Source organism: Colossoma macropomum, unplaced genomic scaffold (assembly GCF_904425465.1).
Source record: "Colossoma macropomum unplaced genomic scaffold, Colossoma_macropomum, whole genome shotgun sequence".
NCBI lineage: Eukaryota > Metazoa > Chordata > Actinopteri > Characiformes > Serrasalmidae > Colossoma > Colossoma macropomum.
Genome location: NW_023494810.1, coordinates 4,441,304 through 4,467,385, shown reverse-complemented (window position 1 = coordinate 4,467,385; position 26,082 = coordinate 4,441,304). Strand labels below are relative to the sequence as shown.

The window sequence follows — 26,082 nt, the reverse complement described above, 5'->3', positions numbered from 1 at the left end:
AGCGTCATTAACTCTCTTAAGGATTCACGTCCACGGAAAACAAAAACAAATAAAAAAAAAATAGAATATCAATAGATTATCAAACTAGAGCTCAAGACCTGTTAACTGTTGGACTTCGTTCAAAGAAACATGGTACCAGTAAAGAGCTTAATCTAAGATTTGCTTTGGATCTATCTGGGATGTAAATACACATTTCATCCAATCTCGATGGCTTCTATATGTCACTGCTGTCGGACGAAATTTGTTCCATATTTGTTGTTTTTTAGTTTTTGACATAATTTGAAAATGCCTGTTGCCCTTTACATTGTGTGTAAATTTCATGAAGAATTGACCAAAATAAACGGCCCAAAATGACTTGGAAAAAAGTTTGGTTCCATTGACTTACATTAAAAATAAAGTAGGTTTTTTCCTTCTCCTGTAAAGTCACCATTTTGGAGATACAAGGTGATATGTTAGGGCGGCATGGTGGCGCAGTGGGTAGTGCTGTCACCTCACAGCAAAAATGGCCTGGGTTCGATTCCCGGCTGGGCGACCAGGGTCATTTCTGTGTTTGCCTGTCGTCTGCGTGGGTTTCCTCCCACGGTCCAAAAACATGCAGTCAGGCCAATTAGACGTGCTAAAATTAGCCCCTAGGTGTGATTGTGTATGTCTGTCTGTCTGCTCTGCGATGGACTGGCGACCTGTCCAGGGTGTATCCTGCCTTCCGCCCGATGACAGCTGGGATAGGCTCCAGCGCCCCACCGCGACCCAGAAGGATAAGCGGTTTAGATGATGTATGTAAGGTGATATGTTATTATGTTAAAACATATTTAATTTAATTTACCACTATTTTACGTTATCAACATTACATTTAAAACCTCAGAAGAGATGTGTACCAATGTTCACTGTTGCTTTGAGTAGTAAACACACTAAATGTGTATGATTTTAAAGACAACACAACTCCTGGTTCCTATCACCACCACTGTAAAGAAATCTGAGTAAGTTTCTCTACAGTGAACCGCTTCACACCAAACCGCTCTGAACGGATTTATTCACATGTCAACCATCGGATTTGATGTTGCAGATTATTCACTGTATTAGTGAAGTTCCCCTTTAAGGCTGCAGCGGAGCTAAACAGGTGTTAATCCAGAGCAGAATTACCATGACATCAGGTTTCCTTTTATGATTGCATTACAGCACCCAGCAGGATGTCCATCAGCGCTTAACTGCATCTGTATTGACCAGCGTCAGCCTGCTCAGTTTGAACAGCGCTGGCCTATAAAACAATAAGAGAACATATTGACGTTGGCTGTGTTTCTAAAGCCACTTTCCCTCCCAGCAGGCCTGGATCTTGCCAAATTCACAGGACAAAAGAGCCATGCCACAACTTGACTGAGTTAAATAAGGAATAAATACAGGTGGAGACATTTAGGAGAATAAATTAAGCAGGTTTTTTAACCCCTGTGTGATGTTCAAGTCTGTGGGACCTGTTTTAAATGTTTACCAAAAGAAAAAATGATGTGATTTATTATTATTTCAACCTCAGATTCTTGGTCTTTGCTCATTTTCTGTGAAGAACATATAAAATAACCCATTTTCAGTGTCTTCACTCTGTTCACCCCCCACACATTTATATTACACATGTGGTGTTGGGAGTAAAAGTATGGAGGTGCTGTGTCCTTCACTCTGTTCTCCTCCTACATGGCCTGCTGTTAGTGTGTGTGTGTGTGTCTGTGTGTGTATGTGTTTGTATATATATGTGTGTGTGTGTTTGTGTATGTGTTTATTTATGAGTGTGTGTGTGTGTGTTTGTGTGTGTGTGTGTGTGTGTATGTGTGTGTGTGTGTGTGTGTGTGTGTGTGTCTGTGTGTATGTGTGTGTTTGTGTGAGGGTGGACAACATGGACCGGCTGCTGACTGGCTACAGCTGCTAAAGGAGAACCCTACGCTGGACACTTGTGATATTTTAAACATCTGGTGTTTTTACATAAATTATTATGGCTGTATTGATTTAAAACCCCATAATGTGGTGGGTCACCAGACCACTGAGTAACAAATACATCAACACCACACAAGAGTTAATGTAAGTTAACTACAGCAGAGAGGAAAAGTGCAGAGGGCTGAAGAAAAATGACAACAGCCTTCAGACAAGAAATGCAAATGAGTGCAGTAAGGTGTTAAGCAAGGTACTGTGCTGAAGTGGGTCTTCAGAACAGAATGAGGTCATTTAAAGGTAGGTATTTTATTGAAAGAGGTGTCTAAACATCATGCTGGTCATTTTTGTGGCCATTGTGGCATTTAAAGAGAGAAAAATGCCACCTGGTGATCTTAAGGTTGTATTTGTCTTTATTCTCTTCTGCAAGCATCTTTAAGACGTGGCTGCGGTGACTGGACAAACAAAACCTAAACACTTCAATGTTTGCAGTTGTCTTTAGAGTGTCCATTGTAACGGTCACCTACAGTGAGGGCAAACAAGCCTTGAGACACTTTGGTCTTTGTTATGTAATACTTAACATGTATATATGTAGAGTTCATTTACAAAAACAGATCTCCAGTTTAATTCATTTTCATAAATCATAAAAAGTTCTTTTTTTATTGGACATTCCATCAATCAATAATATCAAACTGTGGTTTGTTTTGGTTAAGTAAAAATAACAAAATACAGGTAATTTACAAAATTAACCCTTGTGTGGTGTTGATGTTGTTACTCAGTGGTCTGCTGGACCCCCCACAGTATTGTTTTTTAAATCAATACAGTCATAACAATTGAATCAGGACTCGTCCATGGGCGCCCTCTGCTGTTTTGCAGTCCTGGTTTGATATAATGGGGGAAATATGAAGTGGCCAGTGCTCCTCATAAACCGGCTCTGGTTATACTCAAAATTAGCTTAAACTGTGACCACCAAAACAGTCACTACTGAAAACAATGGGTAAAGTTTTGATAGCGTTTGCTTTATTAGTGACAAAATAGAATGTTCAAGCATTTGTTTTAATATAATAGGCAAAATCAATGTACAGGGTCACTCAAAGCAAAAGGATTTTAGTCTGAAGTCCAAATCAGTTAAAAGTCTGAAATGTGTTTCCAACTCTGAACCAATTCGGTGGAATGATCCATACATCACTGTAGTCGGAAGAAAACCTTGCATCTCCATTTCTGATGTTTTTCAGTTTTTGACATAATTTGAAAATGACTCTTACTCTTTACACTGTGTGTAAATTTCATGATGAATGGACCAAGAGAAATGCCCTAAAATGTCTTGCAAAAAAGTCTGGTTCCATTGACTTACATTAAAAGGAAAGTAGGTTTTTTCCTTCTCCTGTAAAGTTACCATTTTGGAGATACGAGGTTTTGTTCCGACAATAGCGATATAAAAGTTTGTGTTTGTCCAGTCAGTTTACTGGCCTTTAGGGTACTAAAAATGCTATATATTTATCTGTTTGATTGCTTTTATTATTATTATTATTATTATTATTATCATTATTATTATTATTATTATTATTATTATTAAGCTTGAGCACTATTTTGTTTCCTTTTTTCAAATATAGTTGGTATCATTGCATGGCAGTGCCAGTTGAGGTCAAAACTCAGTACATTGCCGTGACAGAAAGGAAAAGGAACTGCTCAGTGTTCTTTGCCCACCCTTGTTTTTTCCTCACTGTTCTTTTAGGGATGCCACATTTTTATAATAATCAGAGAAGCGGTGATTGTGGGAGAGCCAGTGTGTGATTAGTGCACAGTGCCATCAGAAAATATGACTCAAAGATTCCGGTTCACTGTGGCAACTGGCACTTTCACATCACTTACCTTCAGATAAAGAAAGTAATTCATTCCTGGAGAAACTGGAAGCCCAAAATAATGGCAGGGGGAAGGAACACGCCCCTCCCTGCTGCTGATGTATGGAGTTTTCTGACTGGTTTTTGTGACGTGCGGTCGTGGCGTAACTTTCTCACTCTTTGAAAATGCTGAATATCAAGTTCTTGATCTCCAAGCTGTTCCTTGAAGTTGTGCGAGATGCAGTCATCTCATTTCCTGCTTTTTAGGCTCCTCCTCGTTTCTGGCTTGAGATGAGTTTGAACTGGCATTCAGATGGGGACAAGTAAAGCATACGAGGACTGGAGGACTGAAGACAAGGAGACTAACAGACCATCCTGAGGAACCTGAAATGTATGTATCCTGAGTTTTAACCACTGTTATCTAAAGCTTGTGTGGTTTTAGTGAATAGTTGAACTTCTCTGTGAAATAATGGGCTGTTTTTGATATAAGAATAAAGCAAGATGCAGACTGACTTGCGATAAGGAGACAAATACAAATTAGAATGTGTGACTTATTAATCTTTTACCAATTCAATGCATCATTGTGTACTTATACTATATTTATTTATAAAATATCACTGCTGTTGGAACAAAACCTCGTATCTCCATTTTTGTCGTTTTTCAGTTTTTGACATAATTTGAAAATGTGTGTTGCCCTTTACAATGTATGTAAATTTCATGATGAACTGACCAAAAGAAACAGCCCAAAATGACTTGGAAAGATGTCTGGTTCCATTGACTTACATTAAAAGTAATGTTTGTTTTTTCCTCCTCTTGTAAAGTTGTCATTTTGGAGATACAAGGTTTTGTTCTGACAACAGCGATATATATATACATTTGTGTGTGTGTATATATATATATATATATATATATATATATATATATATATATATATATATATATATATATATAAATGAACAGTGCATTTAGAATGTGTAACAATTAATCTTTTGCCAATTAAACATATCACTGTATTTAGTAAATAAATTTTATATCACATATATATATATATATATATATATATATATATATATATATATATATATATATGAAAACATTGAATTAAGAATGTAACTGTTTTTAATGTTACCAATTCAATGTATCGTCATGCATTTCATGAATATATTTATTTTATATCAAATGAAAGAACATTAAATTTCCTCTAAGAATGATGTACAATACAGACTTGTAATTAGGCATTAAAACCTCTTTGAAAGTGTAATTGTTACAATCAGTTGACAATTATGTTGAAAAAAAGGCTTAATAAGCTATATTTAATTAATAGAATGTATCACTGTTGTTGGAGCAAACCTCGTTTCTCCAAACTGGTAACTTAACAGAAAAAGGAAAAAACATACTGTAATTTTAATGTAAGTCAATGGAACCAGATGTTTGTCCAAGTAATTTTGGGCCGTTTCTTTTGGTCCAATCATCATGAAATTTACACACAATGTAAAGAGCAACCGGCATTTTCAAACTGTCAAAAACTGAAAAACATCAAAAAAAATGGAAATACAAGATTTTGTTCCTACAGCAGCGACATTATTGAAATCTGTTAGATGTTTAAATCCAATATATCATTATACATCAGTATAGTCAGTGATATTGACTGTTTCAATGCCTGCTTACCTTCTTAACTCTTCTAAATGAAGGTAAATATACCACGATTCAAAAACATGTCATGTTTATTAAAATAATACTCAGTTTAAGTTTAAAAACATAGCATCATTAACTTCATTCAACATCTATATTTTCCTTATAACATTTCTAATCTTAATAAACGGAAAATTAAATAAGATCACACTGATATAATAACAACATATTTGCCCTGGAGGAAGCAATTAGGGTCTTCGGTGCTGACTCTAAAGTTACGTGTCAAAACCAGCCTCAGATCCGTCAGCTTTTCCTTGTCAGCGCTGTTGTTTTCGCACTTAGTCCAGTGAGCATTTATGCTTATTCCATTACTGTGAGCCAAAGGTTGTGTGTTGGTTTCACAGCCGAATGAAAGAGTGTCACACCTACGTTCGCAAATAGACTGAATAACACTGCTGTCCTTGTGTCACATCGCTCTCAGAGCTCTTGGCTACAAGCCTTAACCCTTGTGTGGTGTTGATGTGTGTGTTACTCAGTGGTCTGGAGGACCCACCACATTATTGTTGTTTAAATCAATACAGCCATAACAATTTATGTAAAAGTACCAGATGTTTGAAATGTCACAAGTGTCCAGCGTAGGGGTCTCCTTTAGCAGTTGTAGCCAGTCAGCAGCCTGTCCATCTTGTCCACCCTCACACACACACACACACACACTTTATATGTTCTTCACAGAAAATGAGCAAAGGCCAAGGAATCTGAGGTTGAAATAATAATAAATCGCATAATTTTTTCTTTTGGTGAACATTTTAAATAGGTCCCACAGACCTGGACAGCACACAAGGGTTAAAGGGACACTCTGACCATAAAAGGCTGGCTGGCTGGAAAGTTGAGATGTTTTGATTTTTCTTTTTTTTCCGCTAGCTGGCTAATTATTCAACTGAGTTAGGCCAGAAACCTGCTCAATACAAGAAAACGAATGCAAATGACAACAGACCTGCTGTACAATCTCACCATGCATTCTTACATCACTGTGGCCGTTTAGACACTTAGTATTCAAAGGGGCGACAGAAGACGAATCAGCATGTGTGTAAATGGTAGCTATGGTCACTCCAACAGCCACAACTGTGCTGCTTTATTTATTCTATTGGAATGAAGAGGTGATGACGTTTCATATACACCAATCAGCCATAACATTAAAACCACCTCCTTGTTTCTACACTCATTGTCCATTTTATCAGCTCCACTTACTATATAGGAGCACTTTGTAGTTCTGCAGTTACAGACTGTAGTCCATCTGTTTCTCTGTATACTCTATTACCCTGTTCTCCAATAGCCAGGACCACACATGTAGTACGAGTGGAGTTTTTAAACAATGTGTCTACTTACTGTCCACTCTATTAGACACTCCTACCTTGTTCGTCCACCTTGTAGATGGTCATTGTGTTGGTCATCCTCTAGTCTTTCATTAGTGGTCACAGGACGCTGCCCACAGGACACTATTGGCTGGATATTTTTGGTTGGTGGACTATTCTCAGTCCAGCAGAGACACTGAGGTGTTTAAAAACTCCAGCAGCACTGCTGTGTCTGATCCACTCAGACCAGCGCAACACACACTAACACACTACCACCATGTCAGTGTTACTGCAGTTCTGAGAATGATCCACCACCCAAATAGTGCCTGCTCTGTGGTGGTCCATGGGGGTCCTGACCATTGAAGAACAGGATGAAAAGGACTTAATTCTGACAATTGACATGCAGCTCGATTCCAGTCATTTCAATAGCAGATACACTGCATTTATCACCCATTTAATCCCAATGTTTTCCCAGCTATGTGAGTACATGACTTTGACACAAACTACAGGCCTTTTCGGAAAATATAGGAAAGTATAGGAAAATATAAACCAAAATATAATGTTACTGTTAAAAAAAAGTAGCATTCTTAGATTTTAATGTAGGTCATTTGAGCAAAATTTAATTTTAAGTCATTTTAGACTGTTTCTATTGGTCCAACCATCATGACATTGTGACATAAATGGCAGTTGGTGCTGTCAAATTATGTAAAAACACAAAAAAGACAAAAGTGGTGATTTCAGTAACAAACACTGGCACCTCAAACAGTTAACCAAGTACTCATTTACATCTTTAATGAACATGTAATGCCATTTATACATTAGGAGTAAGCAGAAAACACAGTAAGTATTGTTTTAGTTAAGGTTTTACAGTCACACTTGTAGCTGGTGGGATTCAACAGGTGAACAGTACAGGTTGAGTACAGTTATGTTTCTAGCTGGTTATTTTGCTGTTATATATTCCATGACTGAAACAAACAGGGCCAGCTGGGCATACCGGGCAAAAAGGCTGATTCCAGCTGAAGTAAACATCCCATCGATATCTTTTAAGCAACATACATGTGACCTCTTTTATGATATTCCACACTCTGCGGCGTGTGCGTTAGGTACTGTGTTTGCACAGTGTGTGCTGGTGTGACTTGGCCAGCAATGGCAAGTTGACTAAATGGGTGGTGATGTTATCTGTGACAGTTACACACTTCAGCTTCCTGCTTTTAGAATATTTAAGCTCAGCCTAGTGTACATTTTAAAAGAGTCTTACTTTCCACCTTCCAGCTGACCAGAAATCAGCTTGCAAATAAATTGTCAGTCAAGTTGCTCAAGTGGTTTTTCTGAAGGTGCATCCTGGAAACATGACTAGTCCAGTCTAGTGAAGTCCCAGCTGTCAAGTGAGGAGCTAATTAACAAGAATACAGTATTTCTCTCTGAGAATATTAGTGAATGTATCAATAAATCGGTCATCCAGTCAGTTTGAGCTGATAGTCAGAAAAGAAGCACCATCAAAACTTCACTTTCCTCAACATACAGTTCAATAATAGTAATAAATACTACTACTACAACTACTACTAATAATAATAATAATAATTTTTATTTTTATAGCACTTTTCATGCCAGTGGCAGCTCAAAGTGCTTTACAGACAGGTGATAAAGCTTAACGGCAATACAAGAAAATATATGTATTAATTTAGAATAAGAAAATGACAGATCAAATTAAAAAGATAAACACCACGAGACGTAGAGACTTAATTAAATACAAAAAGTTAAAGAGATGCGTTTTTAGATGCTTCTTAAAAGTGAGCACTGAGCTTGACTGTCTAATAAAAGGTGAATTGAGCTCCACAGTTTAGAAGCAGAATAACTGAACGAGTCTCTCCACATTTTCTGTATTTTACAGAGGGTGTTTTCAGAAAGTCAGTATCTGCAGATCTAAGATCATAAACAGACAGACACTCTGTGATGTAAGCGGTGCTTTAAGATCATTTTGAGCTTTAAAAACTAGTAGCAGAACCTTAAAATCTATCCTGAACGATACAGGCAGCCAGTGCAGCTCTTTTAAGGCAGGAGTGATCTGATCTCTGTGCTGTTTTTGTTAGGATGCTGCGGGATTGTGTACGAGTTGTAAGGGATGTATTGTTTTCTCCAGTTAGGAGATCATTACAGTGATCAACTCTGCTTGTAACAAACGCATGAACAAGTTTCTCTGCGTCGCTCTGAGACAGAAAAGGCTGAACTTTAGTGATATTTCTCAGTTGATAAAAAGCTACTTTAGTGACTGTTTACATGCAGATAAAACAGCTCAGAGTCTAAGATCACACCCATGTTTCCTACTTCAGGTTTGGTATATGGAGCTAAAGAACCAAGTTTCTCATGAAGCAGCTTTCTCTGTGTTTTTAAACAAACGATCAATATTTCAGTTTTTTCATGATTTAATTGTAGAAAATTTGCAACATCCACTGAGAAATATCTGACACACAGCTGGTCAGGCTGTCTACAGAGTCTTGATCATCAGAAGGAATGGAAATGTATAACTGGGTGTCGTCAGCATAGCTATGAAAATTTATATTAGGCTTCCTAATGACATCACCTAGAGGTAGCACATCACCTAGAGGGAGCAATGGGATGGTTCTGTAATTCATAATCTGAAGGAAGCAACCTACTCTATTAGGAGGAAAGGAGCAGCAAAGATATAATGAGGGACAAAAGTTGTTGAGGTAGGTTTGTTCTTTACTGCTTCCAGAAGCTTCCACAGGCTTTTGTGCCATTCGGTTTTAATGAAAGGCCATAAGCATGTTTAAACTATACAGGCCCAGAATGGGACTTGGTTTTCAGACCAGGAGTTACATGCAGGCCCCCAGCTTTTGCACTCCAAAGTGCATCCCGGAAGTGAGCTGCTTACACTTGAGAGAAGCTCTCCATTCGTTTCAGGCTGAATTCAGTTTAAAGATAAAGGCTCACCTGTTTAGATCACCTCACAGGCCTGTCCTCTTGTAAAGAGGCAAGACTGTCTCATTCGATCCACAGACTTGATTATCACTTTATAGATTCAAAATAAACCATGTTTATTACAATTAGCAGGGCGGGGCCACTTCAGGTGGGGGCTGCTGGTTGGACACTTGGATATAACAGTTTATTGTGTGCTCATAGTTTCTATTGTATGAGTTTGTACATTAGCTCACAGTAACCGGCCCAAAACATTATCGGCCCATCATTAATTCTCCCGTCCGTCCCAATTACCCACTCCGACACTGCAAAGGCCTCATCATTTGCAAAAACAGACCATCTGCAAACCATCATTTGCGAAAATGACTTTTCCTTTATTAGGGTTTAGTGTAGACCAGAGCAGGATTCATTACGTAACCAACGGGTTTAATTTAAGGCAGATTTAATTGCTTTGTTTATTTCAGTACTACCTTAAATTAAAAATGATGGATCAGCCAACCAAATTTACAAATTTCCCCCTTACCCCAAATGTAGTCCATCAACATTGGGTGTCTAATGTTTTGAACTGGGGCTAGGAGGCTAGCTAACAAGAAGTTTATACCTTACCAATTAGCATTGTGCAAGCTGCAAACTTAAATAATCTCACTCTCACCTAAAATAGCTTTAAGTTATTAAGTACAGAGCTTAACAACTTGGGAGTCTGGCCACTTCCTATTTCCCCCGTTATGTCAAAAACAGGACTGCAAAACAGCAGAGGGCGCCTGCGAGTGAGTCCTCAATGAATGGGAGTAAATAAAGTTCAACGGCTGAAAACGAAAAGTTAAAATAGTTTCTAATCACTCGCCCAGAACCTTCCTTTAATTTTAGAAGATGTATTTAGGATGTATTTCACTAAAAAAGCAAAGAAAACTCACCTGTATGTTTCCGTTTTTACAACAAACAGGTTTTGGGCAGCAGAACGCTGACGTTACTGCTAGTGAGTGCTGATTGGTTGGCGAGCGGAGCAGCTCATTGGCTGTTTGTGCTCACTGACTTTATGAACGTGCATGAGGTGCCTTTTTAAACTCCTATAACTCGAGTTTAAAAGCTCTATAACAGCAGTGTTAAAATGTTTTATGTTCACAGTTCAGGAAATAAATGTATTTTTACATTAAAAATGTTTCAGCATTTATAAACTATGATTTTGCTCAAATGCTCCATCTTAACCCATTTATTTTTGGTCTCGCTCAGGAGCGCCCTCTAGTGTCTGAGAAACCCAGAAGACATTACAGAGTGAATTGTCCTCTCTACAAGTTCTCTGGTTACGTTTCTCAAATAGACTTGCTTATTTGGCTTCTGACATTGTACAACATACTGTTATCTATAAAAATGGACAAAAGTAGACAGGCTTCAAGATGGCTGGTACTACCGTTTTTAGCACTTTTGCCCATTTTTTATAATAACAATATGACACAGTGAAACAAAACATAAGCAAGTATGTTTGAGGCCATGATTTGAAGCCAGTGCATATTGATTTAGGCTTACAGTTGGCACAGTGCTAATTCATGGGGCTAGATACTTGATCTTCCACTACTTGTTAGCTACACTAGCCTCATTTGTCCAGTGCAGGCCTAAAGAAGCTAACTTTAGACACCAAACAAGTCTTGGCTGATTGGAGTAAGTTTAGCTGTAATACTGCTTTCAACTGCAAACAGGGAGGTAGTTTTCTCTGAGCAGGAACTTATTCACCCAAAGTGTGCATTCATGTGGTTTATGTGAGAGAGAAACAACACTGAGTTTGTGAAATGGCTGTAGTTTATTAACCAGCTGGCACCTATTTCACTCATATGAAGCAAAAATAAAATGTGTGAAACTGTACATGTTTCAAATTCACTTTACAATGACCCTCATATTTGTACAGTTTATCTGACTGTGTTCCATTGTTTGACTGATTGCTTCTAAACTTAATCATGACGAAAACAGTGTTCACGTCACAACTCGGCCAATTCGTCCCGCGTCAGAAATTTTGATGTATCAGATGTAGCCATCTGACTTCGAAGGAGGTGCCTTCTGGTGGGAAACTTATTCATTTTAAAAACTGAGACCACTTGATAGCAGCGTTAGTGTGTGTTTTGGACAAAACCATCACTTTGAGCCCAGTTAGCACACTTACCTTTAAATGCAGCTTGGTTAATTTTGCTCAAAGTGACTCCAAGTTGAAAATTTGAGTCTGCTTGGCCTACACAGCATTTTCCTCAATGTTTCTTTAAGACAATCACCCAGAACTCAAGACCTGGAGGGCCACACCACAGTGTTTGCCCTCTTCTAACAGACCAAAGTCTGAGGAAGGCCTTGGTAATGAGCTGATGAGGTCCTGAATGCTGCTTTGCTGTGGCCCTCTAGGCTACGTTCACATTACAAACCTCATTGCTCAAATCTGATCTCTCTGACTCGATGGTTCACACTCGTTTGGGTAAGTGATTCAAATCTGTCATTAATGTGAACAAACCAGCGTCCTGAAATGACCCGCATGAGCTCATCCTACTCAGTAACGTCACGTGAATGAATCACTGCATCATCAGCACAAACTAACGAGCAGAACGAGCTTCGCTGAGAAGATAATTAACTCTGATCAGCTCTCAGCTTCATTATTAGAGCGAGACGAAGGAGAAAAGGGTGAGCTGCTTTTCCACCGTTTACAGGCTTTAACTTCTGTTCGTCGCTGCTGCCATGGTAACGCTGAATGATGGCGCACACAGAGTGGAAAAAAAGCACATGAATTCTGATCTGAGCATCACATTAAGGTCACATGGACACGAATCGGATCCAATCTATGACCACATATGAAAGTGGCTCAGGTCAGATTTGAACAGATCAGATTTGCATGTCCACACAGCCCTGAAAACATCAGATCTGATTCACATTAGGGCAAAAAATCAGATTTGTGCCACTTCAGCCTGGTAATGTGAACGTAGCCTTAGATCATATCTGCACCTTCCCCTGGATAAGGATCCCTACAGAACCTCACCAGAACTTTACAAATGGCTCAACAGCCAATAAAATATATGCAATTATCAGTCAAATGTGTGTCAACAAGCAGTGAAGGATTAGATTAGTTGGTCACAGATGTGAAGCCCTTAAGCTGAATGGAGAATGAATTGAGAAGCAAATACTATTTTCAGCAATTAAGTTGCAAAATGAATCTTATGTCTGTTGGGGCGTGTTTGGATGATAACTAAGCTGTTTCTTCTTCCAGGCAACATGGAGGAAACACGGTGGAGCATGAACTTCTCAAACCTTGATCTTCTACCAGCCATTACGTTCAGCAGTCACCAGCTTTCTCTTGTGATTATGGCCAGAGAATTCTCACAGAAGCAGTGTTAGGTCAAGGAAGAGAGAAGAAGCGGAAGAGTAGAGGCTCTGGCCATGCGTGGCAGGCTCTATGACCTCTTCCTGGTCAATGTGTTGACGTGTGGGCTGGAGATATGCATGGCCACTGGAACCATCTACATCCCTCCCATGCTGCTGGAGGCTGGGATGGAGGAGCGCTTCATGACCATGGTGCTGGGTAAGTGAGGTCCCCTCAGAGTGTAGCGTTTGTTTCTCATTTACCTGGATAAAGCGATAGTTAGGTGACAAATCTCTTTAGCTCGAATGCAGTTGATTAGCCAAGACAAGTGGTGGAAGCTTACACACTTTAAAAAGATGGTTCTTCAAGGGTTCTTAAGTAAAGCCAGTAGTTGTATTTGGAGCAATGAGTTCAATATAGAAGCATTTCATGCTTAAATGGATTTTTGCATGGTGAAATGGTTCCTCAGATTGATGGACAGTGTGTTGTATATGACTGTAAATAGAACCTTTTTGAAAATGGTTCTATGTAGCACCAAAACAAGAAGAACCACAGCATGCAAAGAACCATTAGAGTATAAAATAGTTTATATATATATATATATATATATATATATATATATATATATATATATATCAGGGATCTAAATAGAACCATTGTCTTTACTACAGATCTCTTGAAGTGTGTTCCCATACCCTACCTATTAGCATTGAGCAACACTGTGACAGATGGTTCTTCAAGGGTTCTTTAGTAGAGGCAATGGTTCTATTAGAACCATGTGGATCTTTACAGGGTTAAATGTTCTTCAGATTAAAAGAGAATGTGTTGTATATGACTATAAATAGAACCTTCTTAAAAATGGTTCTATGTAGCACCAAAACAGGTTCTTCTATCTGTTTGGCGCTGCTGCCATGGTAACGCTGAATGATGGCACATGTGCGGTGGGAAAAAAGCACATGAATTCCGATCTGAGCGTCACATGGCCACCAAGTGGATACGTATCCGATCTAAGACCACATATGAAAGGCTGCGTTCACATTACCAGGCTGAAGTGGCGCAAATCAGATTTTTTGACCTAATGTGACTCAGATCTGATGTTTTCAGGGCTGTGTGGACACATCTGATCTTTTCAAATCCAACCTTAGCCACTTTCATATGTGGTCCTAGATCGGATATGTATCCAATTCGTGGGCATGCGACCTTAATGTGACGCTCAGATCGGAATTCATGTGCTTTTTTTCCACTGCGTGTGCGCCATCATTCAGCGTTACCATGGCAGCAGCGCCGAACAGACGTTAAAGCCTGTAAACGGTGGAAAAGCAGCTCACCTCACCTTTTTCTCCTTCGTCTCGCTCTAATAATGAAGCTGAGAGCTGATCAGAGTTAATTATCTTCTCAGCGAAGCTCGTTCTGCTCCTTAGTTACTGAGCAGGATGTGTTCATGAGGGTCATTTCAGGACACTGGTTCGTTACGTTAATGACAGATTTGAATCACTTACCTAAACGAGTGTGAACCATCGTGTCAGAGAGATCAGATTTGAAGAAAAAAAATCGGATTTGAGCATCGAGGCTTGTAATGTGAACGTAGCCAAAGTGGCTCAGGTCGGATTTGAAAATATAAGATTTTCGTGCCCAAACAGCTCTGAAAACAGATCTGAGTCACATAAATTGGATTTGTGCCACTTCAGTCTGGTCATGTGAACGTAGCCTTCAGCCTGGTCATGTGGTACATCCTTACAAGTGTTGCTTACATGAAATAATGTTAGGGTAATTTCTGTAAAGCAAATTATTGTTTAAAAATGTAAATCTGGATTCACACCCCCCTTGTTGCTGTTTATACACCGGCTTTTACCAGGACGTTTTTGTTGACTGTTATGTTTACCTGAAACACTTACTGGAAATTCAAGGTGTTGAATCATTCACTGTATTATAGAAGATTAGGGAGAAACAAACAGTTGTCAGTGAAAACGCCCTGTGCAAAGGTTTTTCATTTCCAGCCAAAGCGCCCATTAAATACAAAGTATACATTTTTCAGGAAAATTTCTGAGAAGATTAGATACAAGATAATCCACTCGCAGAAGCTTGGGGAAAGTAAATAAACAGTGCAGTTTAGTTTAGTACAGTTTACTTTCCAAAACTTGAGTTGATTAAAAGATACAGAAAAAATGGGAGCTTTAGCAATCTTGTAAGACCTGGTCACCAAACCTGTCGCCCCTCAGATAAACAGCTCTAAAAAGCTTCCATCTCTGAGAGAGAGGAGAAAATCAAGCTGCTTCAGATCTGAAAACATCCACAGGTGTTTCTGTCTATCCTTCCACTGTGAGAAGACGACTCAGCGCTGTGGGTCTGAAAGGATGTGTAGCTGCCAAGAAGCTGTTACTGAGAAAAGGAAAAGAAAATTTGCTAATTAACCCTTGTGTGGTGTTCAGGTCTGTGGGACCCATTTTTAATGTTAGCCAAAAGACAATAATGTAATTTATTAATATTTTAACCCCAGATTCCTTGGCCTTTGCTCATTTTCTGTGAAGAACATACACCGATCAGGCATAACATTATGACCACCTCCTTGTTTCTACGCTCATTGTCCATTTTATCAGCTCCACTTACTATATAGGTGCACTTTGTAGTTCTACAGTTACAGACTGTAGTCCATCTGTTTCTCTGCATACTTTGTTAGCCCCCTCTTACCCTGTTCTTCAGTGGTCAGGACCCCCATGGACCCTCACAGAGCAGGTACTATTTGGGTGGTGGATTATTCTCAGCACTGCAATCACACTGATGTGGTGGTGGTGTGTTAGTGTGTGTTGTGCTGGTCTGAGTGGATTAGACACAGCAGTACTGCTGGAGTTTTTAAACACCTCAGTGTCTCTGCTGGACTGAGAATAGTCCACCAACCAAAAATATCCAGCCAGCAGCGTCCTGTGGGCAGCGTCCTGTGACCACTGATGAAGGACTAGAGGATGACCAACACAAACTGTGCAGCAGCAGATGAGCTATCGTCTCTGACTTTACATCTACAAGGTGGTCTGACAAGGTAGGAGTGTCTAATAGAGTGGACAGTGAGTGGACACAGTGTTTAAAAATTCCAGCAGCACAACACACACTAACACACCACCACCACATCAGTGTAACTTATTTATTTATGCTGACCTGGTGCTGGTTTAGCTGGTCACCCAGCATGGTCATGCTACTGACCAGCATATGTTACACAACATTTCACTGCTGTCAGAACAAACCTTGTATCTCCAAAATGGTAACTTTACAGGAGAAGGAAAAAACCTGCTTCACTTTTAATGTAAGTCAATGGAACCAGACATATTTCCAAGTCGTTTTGGGTCGTTTCTTTTGGTCCATTCATCGTAAAACTTACACACAATATAAAGGGCAACAGGCATTTTCAAATAATGTCAAAAACTGAAAAACGACAAAAATGGAGATACGAGGTTTTCTTCCGACAGCAGTGATATGCTGGTTTTGCTGGTGACCAGCTTTGCTCTATGCTGTTGTTTAACTTCATTCTAACTTCATTCTGTATTTTTGACTTCCCTCACAGCCGTCGGGCCTGTACTGGGGTTAATATTCATTCCACCTATCGGCTCGGCGAGTGACAGCTGGAGCAGTCGTTATGGACGCCGGCGTCCTTTTATCTGGGCCTTGTGCGTTGGTGTGCTGCTTGGACTTGTGGTCATTCCCCATGCTCCCCAAATCGCTGCTCTTTTTTCTACACAGCACCACCAGTGGCTGGAGGTCCTGCTCCTGGTCGTTGCTATCTGCGTCATGCAGTTCTGCGGACAGGCCTGCTTCACCCCTGTGGAGGCCCTGGTGTCGGACCTCTACCCTGGAGAGGAGGAGAGCCGTAGGGCTTTCTCCGTCTACTCCCTGATGCTCAGCCTGGGTGGCTGTGTGGGCTACCTGCTGCCTGCTGTGGACTGGAGCACCCTGGGTGCCACGGCCTACCTGGGAGGCCAAGAGGCCTTCATTTATTCTCTCCTCATCGTCATTTTCCTCATCTGCCTGATGACCACAACCTTCATCTCAGAGGAACAGACAGCAGGGCTTGGAGGAGGTGGGCTAGAGGTGTCCAGGAGAGTTCCAAGCTTGTGGAGCTTCTGCAGTTGGCCGCGCCGATTGTTCTCATTGACTCAGCTCCTGAGGCGGACCCTGACTAGCCTCCTGTCTGTGGTGCCGAGGTTCTATTCGCTGTGCAGCAACATGCCTGCGGTCATTGCAAGGCTGTTTGTGGCTGAGCTGTGCAGCTGGATGGCTCTTATGACTTTTGTGCTGTTCTACACAGACTTTGTCGGGGAAGGCTTGTATAACGGAGTACCAAGTGCTAAGCCTGGTTCCCCGGAGAGGATCCGCTATGAGGAAGGTATGCTTTTTCTAAGCGATATGCTTGTCTTATACTAGTGTTTTTCACCTTGGTACCCAGATCCGCCAGACAGTCCTTTTTTTATCTGACAGTGCTCATCCTAGATAATACTGCTGGCTGATGTACAAAGTACCTACATACAGGTGTGTGAGCTGCACTCCAGATATAAATTGATTTTATTAATATAGAAAATATGAAAACACCTCTCAAGCTTATAGATAAAGAATTTACATACAGTACTGTGTAAATGTCAGAGACCAGCTTTCATTTCCAGTAAAACTGACCATTAAGTACATTTTTTTTTAGATATTTCCAGGGAGGTGTGATGTAAGATGATGCACTTGCATAAGGAACTGGACACTCGAAGGAAAACAATTCCTTACTGAGTCCTAAATGTAAAGAGCAAACACATTTAAACACAACCCCCTTTCCAAAAAAGTTGGGACGCTGTGCAAAATGTAAATAAAAAACAAAATGCAATGTTGTGCAAATCATTGAAACTCTATATTTTATTTAAAATAGTACAAAGACAACATATCAGATGTTGAAACTGAGAAATTTTATTGCTTTCTGAAAAATATGTGCCCCTTTTGAATTTGATGCCAACAACACGTTCCAGAAAAGTTGGGACGGGGGCAACAAAAGGCTGGTAAAGTTGTGTAATGCTAAAAAAAAAAAACATCTGGTGGTTGATTGGCAACAGGTCAATAACATGATTGGGTATAAAAGAGCATCTCAGAGCGGCGGAGTCTTTCAGAACTAAAGATGAGGAGGGGTTCACCACTCTGTGAAAGACTGCACCATCAAATAGTGCAACAATTCAAGAATAAAGTGCCTCAACATAAAATAGCAAAGAACCTTTACTTTTCATCATCTACGGTACATAATATCATTAAAAGACTCAGAGAATCTGGAGAAATCTCTGTATGTAAGGGACAAAGCCTAAAACCAGTATTTGCTGGCCGTGATCTTTGGGCCCTCAGACGGCACTGCATTAAAAACAGACCTGATTCTGTAGTGGAAATCACTGCATGGGCTCAGAAACACTTCTGAAAACCACTGTCTGTGAAAACAGTTCATCGATGCATCCACAAATGCTAATTATAACTCTAAAACGCAAAGAAGAAACCAAATATAAACAGGATCCAGAAACACTGCCACCTTCTCTGGGCCTGAGCTTATTTAAAATGGACTGCGGTGAAGTGTAAAAGTGTCCTGTGGTCTGATTAATCATAATTTGAAATTCTTTTGGGAAATCATGGACACTGTGTCCTCCGGGCTAAAGACCACTCAGCTTGTTATCAGTGCACAGTTCAAAAGCCAGTATTCATGATGGTATAGGGGGCATTAGGACAAAGGAGACCCTGAACTGATTAGCAGCTGAAATCCTGTATCAAACAAGAATGTGAAAACATTTCACTTTCTAAACTACAGCAGTGTCTCCTCAGTGTTGTTGAAAGAAAAGGTGATGAAACACAGTGGTAAACAAGCCCCCGTCCCAACTTTTTTGGAACGTGTTGTTGACATCAAATCCAAAATCCACAATAAAATTTCTCAGTTTCAACATTTGATATGTTGTCTTTGCAGTATTTTCCTTTAAAAGTATGGTTTACATGATTTGCAGATCAATACATTCTATTTTTATTTATAGCGTCCCAACTTTTTTGGAAATGGGGTTGTACTAAAAATGATATAAGATTCAGTTGTTTAGACTTCTGTGAGGTTTTTTGCCCTGATACTAAAAAATCAATAAATTGTTCTTAACGGCTGGTTTGACTGGAAATTAAATAAATGAAGAGTCTCTGACTTTACAGTACTGTAGATCTGAATTATTAAGGAGTCATTTGGCAGAACACATGAGGCATAACATCCCAGTGATCCTCAAACTGTGGTACATGTATCACTTCTAGGACCACTTATGCTCAAATCTGAAATTAAGCTGTCTGATTTGCGTTTAAGCAGCTCTGAAAAAGTCAGATCTGTGTCCCGTTTCTGCGAAGTAACTGGATCTGTCCCACTTAGTGTAACCTAAGAACACAGAATACCTCGCACAGATGTACTGGGAGCCAGGTCAGAGCAAGAATGTGGACCATCTGGTGGGCTGGGCTGGGTTGGAAACGCCGCACTGTGCCATGTGTAGGTCTGCAATGATTAGTTACTGACTGCAACATCAACTGTACAAAACATTTAAAACAAAGACCCTCTATAATGTTCTTAGATGTGTAAGACTGTCACAGTCATGACCTTTACTCAGCGCCGCCCTCTAAAGGTTTAAACGTCAAATAAACTAACATCACTCAGCGCCGCCCTCTAAAGGTTTAAACGTCAAATAAACAAACATCACTCGGCGCCGCCCTCTAAAGGTTTAAACGTCAAATAAACAAACATCACTCAGTGCTGCCCTCTAAAGGTTTAAACGTCAAATAAACAAACATCACTCAGCGCCGCCCTCTAAAGGTTTAAACGTCAAATAAACAAACATCACTCAGCGCCGCCCTCTAAAGGTTTAAACGTCAAATAAACTAACATCACTCAGCGCCGCCCTCTAAAGGTTTAAACGTCAAATAAACTAACATCACTCAGCGCCGCCCTCTAAAGGTTTTAACATCAAACAAACATTACTCACCGCTGCCCTCTAAAGGAGTTAATAAATCTCAAATAAACAAACATCACTCACATCTGGGGGTATTTGTTTCACAAAGCAGGATTTCTCAGTTCAGCAACATAAGCCCAAAGTCAAGCCTGTCCAATAGGAAGAGAGCTGAGGAACATTCCTTCTGGACAGTCCTCATCCTTGGGCTTAAGCTATCTGGCTAACTGAAAAATCCTGCTGTGTGAAATATAGGAAGTGTAGGGTACGATGTGGCTTAAAAGAAATCACATGTCAAATAAACTAACATCACTCAGCGCCGCCCTCTAAAGGTTTAAACGTCAAATAAACAAACATCACTCAGCGCCGCCCTCTAAAGGTTTAAACATCAAATAAACAAACATCACTCAGCGCCGCCCTCTAAAGGTTTAAACATCAAATAAACTAAACATCACTCGGCGCCGCCCTCTAAAGGTTTAAACATCAAATAAACAAACATCACTCAGCGCCGCCCTCTAAAGGTTTAAACATCAAATAAACTAAACATCACTCAGCGCCGCCCTCTAAAGGTTTAAACGTCAAATAAACAAACATCACTCAGCGCCGCCCTCTAAAGGTTTAAACGTCAAATAAACAAACATCACTCAGCGCCGCCCTCTAAAGGTTTAAACGTCAAATAAACAAACATCACTCAGCGCCGCCCTCTAAAGGTTTAAACGTCAAATAAACAAACATCACTCAGCGCCGCCCTCTAAAGGTTTAAACATCAAATAAACAAACATCACTCAGCGCCGCCCTCTAAAGGTTTAAACATCATATAAACTAGCATCACTCAGCGCCGCCCTCTAAAGGTTTAAACATCAAATAAACAAACATCACTCAGCGCTGCCCTCTAAGGGTGAAATTAACAAACATCAAATAAACAAACATTACTCACTGCCGCCCTCTAAAGGAGTTAATAAATCTCAAATAAACAAACATTAGTCACATCTGGGGGTATATGTTTCACAAAGCAGGATTTCTCAGTTCAACTTTTTTGGCCCTTTTTGAGTCACGTCGTCATGTGGATTGCTGTCGTCCCCCAGGTGTGCGAGTGGCCAGTCTAGGCTTGTTCCTGCAGTGTGTGGCGTCAGTGGGCTTCTCTCTGCTGATGGAGCGCATGGTGGCGTGCGTAGGTGCGCGAGCGCTCTACGTGAGCAGCGTGGCACTGCTTGCGTTGACCACGGCAGTGATGACCGTGTCTCACAATGTCGTTCTGGTCACTGTGATGGCCGCTGCGTCAGGATACACCTTCTGCACTCTGCAGGTCCTGCCTTACACGCTCACCTGTCTCTACCACTCAGACAAGCAGGTAAAGCTCAGGTTATCTTGTTCTGTTTTCATAGTTTTCATTTAGTGTTTTCATAATCAACTTTTTGGTGTTGTATTTAATCTTTCAAGTTTTTGGGAACAGCAAGGAGACGCTAAATGAGAATCGGTACACTAATTATCTGTTTACAATAATTGATTACAATTGTACAATCATTGTCATGTTATTGACCTCAGGATACTTTTGAAATATAAGAAATATTGAGTTAAATTAATTTTAACTTTGCTTTAGTGCTTAAGTACACAGCTCTTTAGAAACACCTACATAGCCTTCGACTACTAATCCGAAAAAACTGAAGCTGCACAGGACTAGCATAATAATCATTTTAGGCATTTCATACCTTTATCTGCAGCTACAGATGGCATGATTTTTCTTTTATGGGACAGTAAAACCTTGAGTATCAACTGATATTGATCTGATACTTTTAGACTACTAAGCTTTTTAACATTAGCTGTTTTTAATTTAAGCCCTTCACTTAAGATGAGCATCTAAAAGTAGGCCATCATGCTCAAACCACTTACAGGATTGGATCGCATTCATTCATTTTTCCCACTGATCCAGCATTTTCTGCTGATATCAGCCCAATAACTAATTGGTTTTATGTTATCGAAAACACGGATGATGTCATTGACATTGAAAACACCATGTTTTCAGTGTCATCAATTTCAATTCTACGACGGCATTTTAGGGCCACTGTTAATAAAAATAAAAATGGTAGACTTTGAGAATAAAGTCATAACATTTCGAGAAAAAAGTTGTAATATTTTGAGAAAAGAAGTCGTACTGTATGATATTTTGAGGATAAAGTCGTACTGTTTTGAGTGAGCAGGAAACTGTGTTTATTTAGAATAAAGAACCAGACGGACTTGGAGGAAACTGTCACAGACAGTGAGAATGATAATCAAAATGAGCCACAAACAGACAGGAGTGAGTGGAACTCCGGCACCAGTACAGCAACCGAGACCCCAACGCATTATGGCAGCCCCCCTACAGCTAGACCACTTTATCCTCCAAATATTACGACTTTTTTTCTCTATTTTTCTCGACTTTTATCTCGAAATATTAAGATTTTTTTCTTGAATAATATAATGACTTTATTCTCTAAATACTACATTTTATCTCAAAATATTACGACTTTATTCTTGAAATAGTAGGATTTTATTCTCTAAATATTCCGACTTTTTTTTTTCTCGAAATATTACGACTTTACTTTTGAAATATTACAACTTTACTTTCGAAATATTACAACATTTTTTCTCAAAATATTACATTTTTTTATAATATTAAGACTTCATTCTCGAAATAGTAGGATTTTATTCTCTAAATATTATGACTTTTTTCTCGAAATATTATTACGATTTTTCTCAATTTTACAACTGTATTCTCGAAATATTACGTCTTTTTTCTCAAAATATTACAACTTCGTTCTCAAAATATTATGACCTTTTTTCTCGATATATTACGACTTTATTCCTGAAGTCTACTATTTTTATTTTTAACAGTGGCCCTAAAACGCCTGACTTCTGAATCTCTTTTCTCAGGTGTTCTTCTCCAGCAGCAGAGTCAAGCTCCCAACCAGTAGGGATGAGCTGGAAAAGCTTAAGTTGGCTCAAATGCAGCTTTCCACTAAGTACCGCAGCACTAACGGGTGCGCCAATGGACACCCAGCAAACATGCATAGCAAACCCACTGTGTCAACATCACTTAATCTTCACGTGACCCTGCCCGTGGACACCTCCCCCACATCCTCCCAGCCACCTAGGGGCATGTGTCTGGACATAGCCATACTGGACAGTGCCTATCTGCTCTCGCAGGTGGTGCCTTCCCTCTTCATGGGATCCATTGTACAGCTTTTCCATAGTGTGACCATCTACATGGCCTGCGCTTCTGTCCTCAGCCTGCTGGCCGTTTATTTCGCAAGCAAGATTGTCTTTGACAGGGCGGACATGGAAATGCTGCAGTGACTGCATAAAGCTAGTTTTATTTATTGAAGTGTTTAAGATGTGGAGAAGGTAATGTGGGTCAAGTGCATTTTTCAGAGTGCATTTCAGGGTTTTTTTAAGCCTAATCTCTATCTAGTCACATCTATAGCATGATACTGATTACTACAATTTCCCTATAATTAGAAAGGAACAGAAAAAATGTGCTTACTATATAATAGTATAGTGGGCAGTTGCTCCAGCAGGGTGTTTTGCATTATCAAGGGGTTTCTAGTAATACATTTCACACACTGTATGCTCCAGATGTGGCTTATAAAGATTAGATTGAATATTATGTCATAAAAACCTGTTTAATACTTTTCTTTAAACTCTTTGAAGTGTCTCAGATGTGTACAAGACCAAAATGATTCTATGTGCCTATGAAAAAAAAGGGAACGTTTGAAAAAGGGGGAAAGGAATAATGAAAAGAATGATGACTGTGCATGTCATGTTGTGTGACCACATTTCTTCTGACTGACACACCACCTTTCCCGCGAAATACGCCGGATACTTGCGCATTAAATAGAAAGGGTACAGGTGTGTGCTCTTGGAGCCAGATGGGTGTTTAAAAGAACCATGATATACAGTTGTATGCAAACGTTTGGGCAACACTGGTCATTAATACGTCCTCTACATGGAACACACTTACACTTCCGCACGTTTTAATGCACTATTACTGTTAATTTGCTGAATTTAACATATTGGAAGAAAAAACATAAAATGTGGTCTGTGCAAAAGTTATGGCACATTGTGTTATTTTTTCCAATATGTTCAACTCAGGGCGGCATGGAAGCGCAGTGGGTAGTGCTGTCGCTAGGCTGGGTTCGATTCCCCGGCCAGGCGACCAGGCTCTCCCAGTGTCTGCATGGTTTCCTCCCACAGTCCAAAGACATGCGGTCAGACCACTTGGACATGCTAGATTGCCCCTATGTGTGGGTGTAAATGTATATGTCTGTGTGTCTGCCCTGTGATAGACTGGTGACCTGTCCAGGGTGCATCCTGCCTTCCACCCAATGACTGCTGGGATAGGTTCCAGCTCCCCCCCCGCAACCCAGAAGGATAAGCGGCTTAGATAAGTGTGTTCAACTCAGCAAACAGCCACTGTGTACTAAAACATGGAGAAAAATGTTATATTTAAGTTTGTTAAATTTAAGTTTAGCTGGAGAGAAGTTATGGAATAAGTGAACTTAAGTACCTAAAGCTTCTCCTCGTTCCAGTCGAACGGCCAGTAAATTCCCATGTCTACCTTCTGGTTCCTGAGATCCACTCCATCTCCTCCCTGTTCCTCAGTCCTATATCAGTTCTACCACAGTTCAAAAAGGTGGGGTCTGGGCTTCTAGCCCCTATCAGAAGCTGCCCAGAACTCCAGCCTGTTCTCAGGAGTTCTCTGCCCTCTTAAAATCAGCCTCTCCTCATGCTGCCACAATATGTTGGAGGCAAAGTCTAAACTTGGAGTTTTTCACTCAGAAAACCAACAAAACGTACATTTGCGTATAACTGTTTGTAAATAAATTACAGGGAAAATGGGTGGGAAATGCCCCCCGAAGAACAAATGGAGCTGAACCATATCTGTACATGAGCTTAGCAAGTCCTTTCACCTTGTAAGGAAAAAAACCCCATCATCATCCCATCCATGATCGTATATTTTTTAATAACTTTTTTGAGCAACGTACTATAAATGCATAGCGCATTATTATCTTGTGGCATTAGATCAACTGAAAGGTTTCCAGGGGAATTAATCCCAGGAATGCAGTGATCCTGAGGAAATTTCAGAATCAATTAGGCCACAGGCATTCAGTATGTGTGGTGAGATTAGATGTGGGCTGATCATTTGATCAAGAGAGAAAATAAGATGGGGGGGGTTTTACTCCGGGGGGTGGCTTCTTCCTCCATGATATTGTTCTAAATGTTGGCCCTATCACTGGGACATTGTGAGTTTGATAACCAGTGATTCCACAGCCGTACGTAACCAGGTGTCCAAGAAGGCATAGCTGGCCTTGCTTTCTCTGGGTGGGCCGGATACCCCCCCTCAGATCAACACAACAAAATATTAACCATTAGTGTGTGATGTAACTGAATTGTCAGTTAGTGTTCTCCTCCAAGCGTGTTGAGCCAGCCAATGATGTCATGTTAGCTTCACATGACTTGGAGGAAGCATATACTAACCTTCAGAAGAGAAGTGGTTGGTGTAGTGTAGTGGGTAACACCTCTGCCTTCTACACTGTAGACTGGGGTTCAATCCCTGCCTGCGTGAGCACCCTATACTATACCAATAAGAGTCCTTGGGCAAGATTCCTAACACTACCTTCGCCTACCTGTGATAAATGATCAAATTGTAAGTCGCTCTGGATAAAAGTGTCTGCCAAATGCCATGAATATAAGGCATAGCTAGCAGACAGAATTAGGTAATTAATAAATTGGTGAGAATAATGAGTTAAAAAATTACAAATTCTTGTAGTTTCATATTTTATGTGACCTTTAAAATGAGGGCATTCTCTCAAAATGAGATTTGGATGCACAAAGTCAAATGATGCCGGTACATTAAGGCCCAATCCCATTTCACCCCTCGCCCCTACCACTGAGCCCTTAGCCCGCTGTTTTGTGTGTTCACGTCTAGGGGTAGGGTGTCCTGATTTTTGCTGAAATAACATGACTACATGGCTACATGACCCTCCAAACGGAGGTTTTTCAGAGACTCCAAAAACAGAGTTATGAGAAAGAAAGAAAAATCGCAAGATGTCTGAACAAGAGACCAAAGAAACTCACAAAAT

General features: G+C 40.1%; 1 protein-coding gene across 1 annotated transcript; it reads left to right on the top strand.

Annotated features, from left to right (window-relative positions):
* Positions 1 to 4,036: 4,036 nt before the first annotated feature.
* LOC118799997 (solute carrier family 45 member 3) lies at positions 4,037 to 25,592 on the top strand. Its single transcript, XM_036560145.1, has 5 exons — positions 4,037 to 4,143; positions 12,909 to 13,220; positions 16,555 to 17,373; positions 21,049 to 21,314; positions 22,874 to 25,592. The coding sequence occupies exons 2-5, from the start codon at positions 13,079 to 13,081 to the stop codon at positions 23,294 to 23,296; spliced, it is 1,650 nt and encodes a 549-aa protein (XP_036416038.1). The 5' UTR covers positions 4,037 to 4,143; positions 12,909 to 13,078; the 3' UTR covers positions 23,297 to 25,592.
* Positions 25,593 to 26,082: the final 490 nt, after the last annotated feature.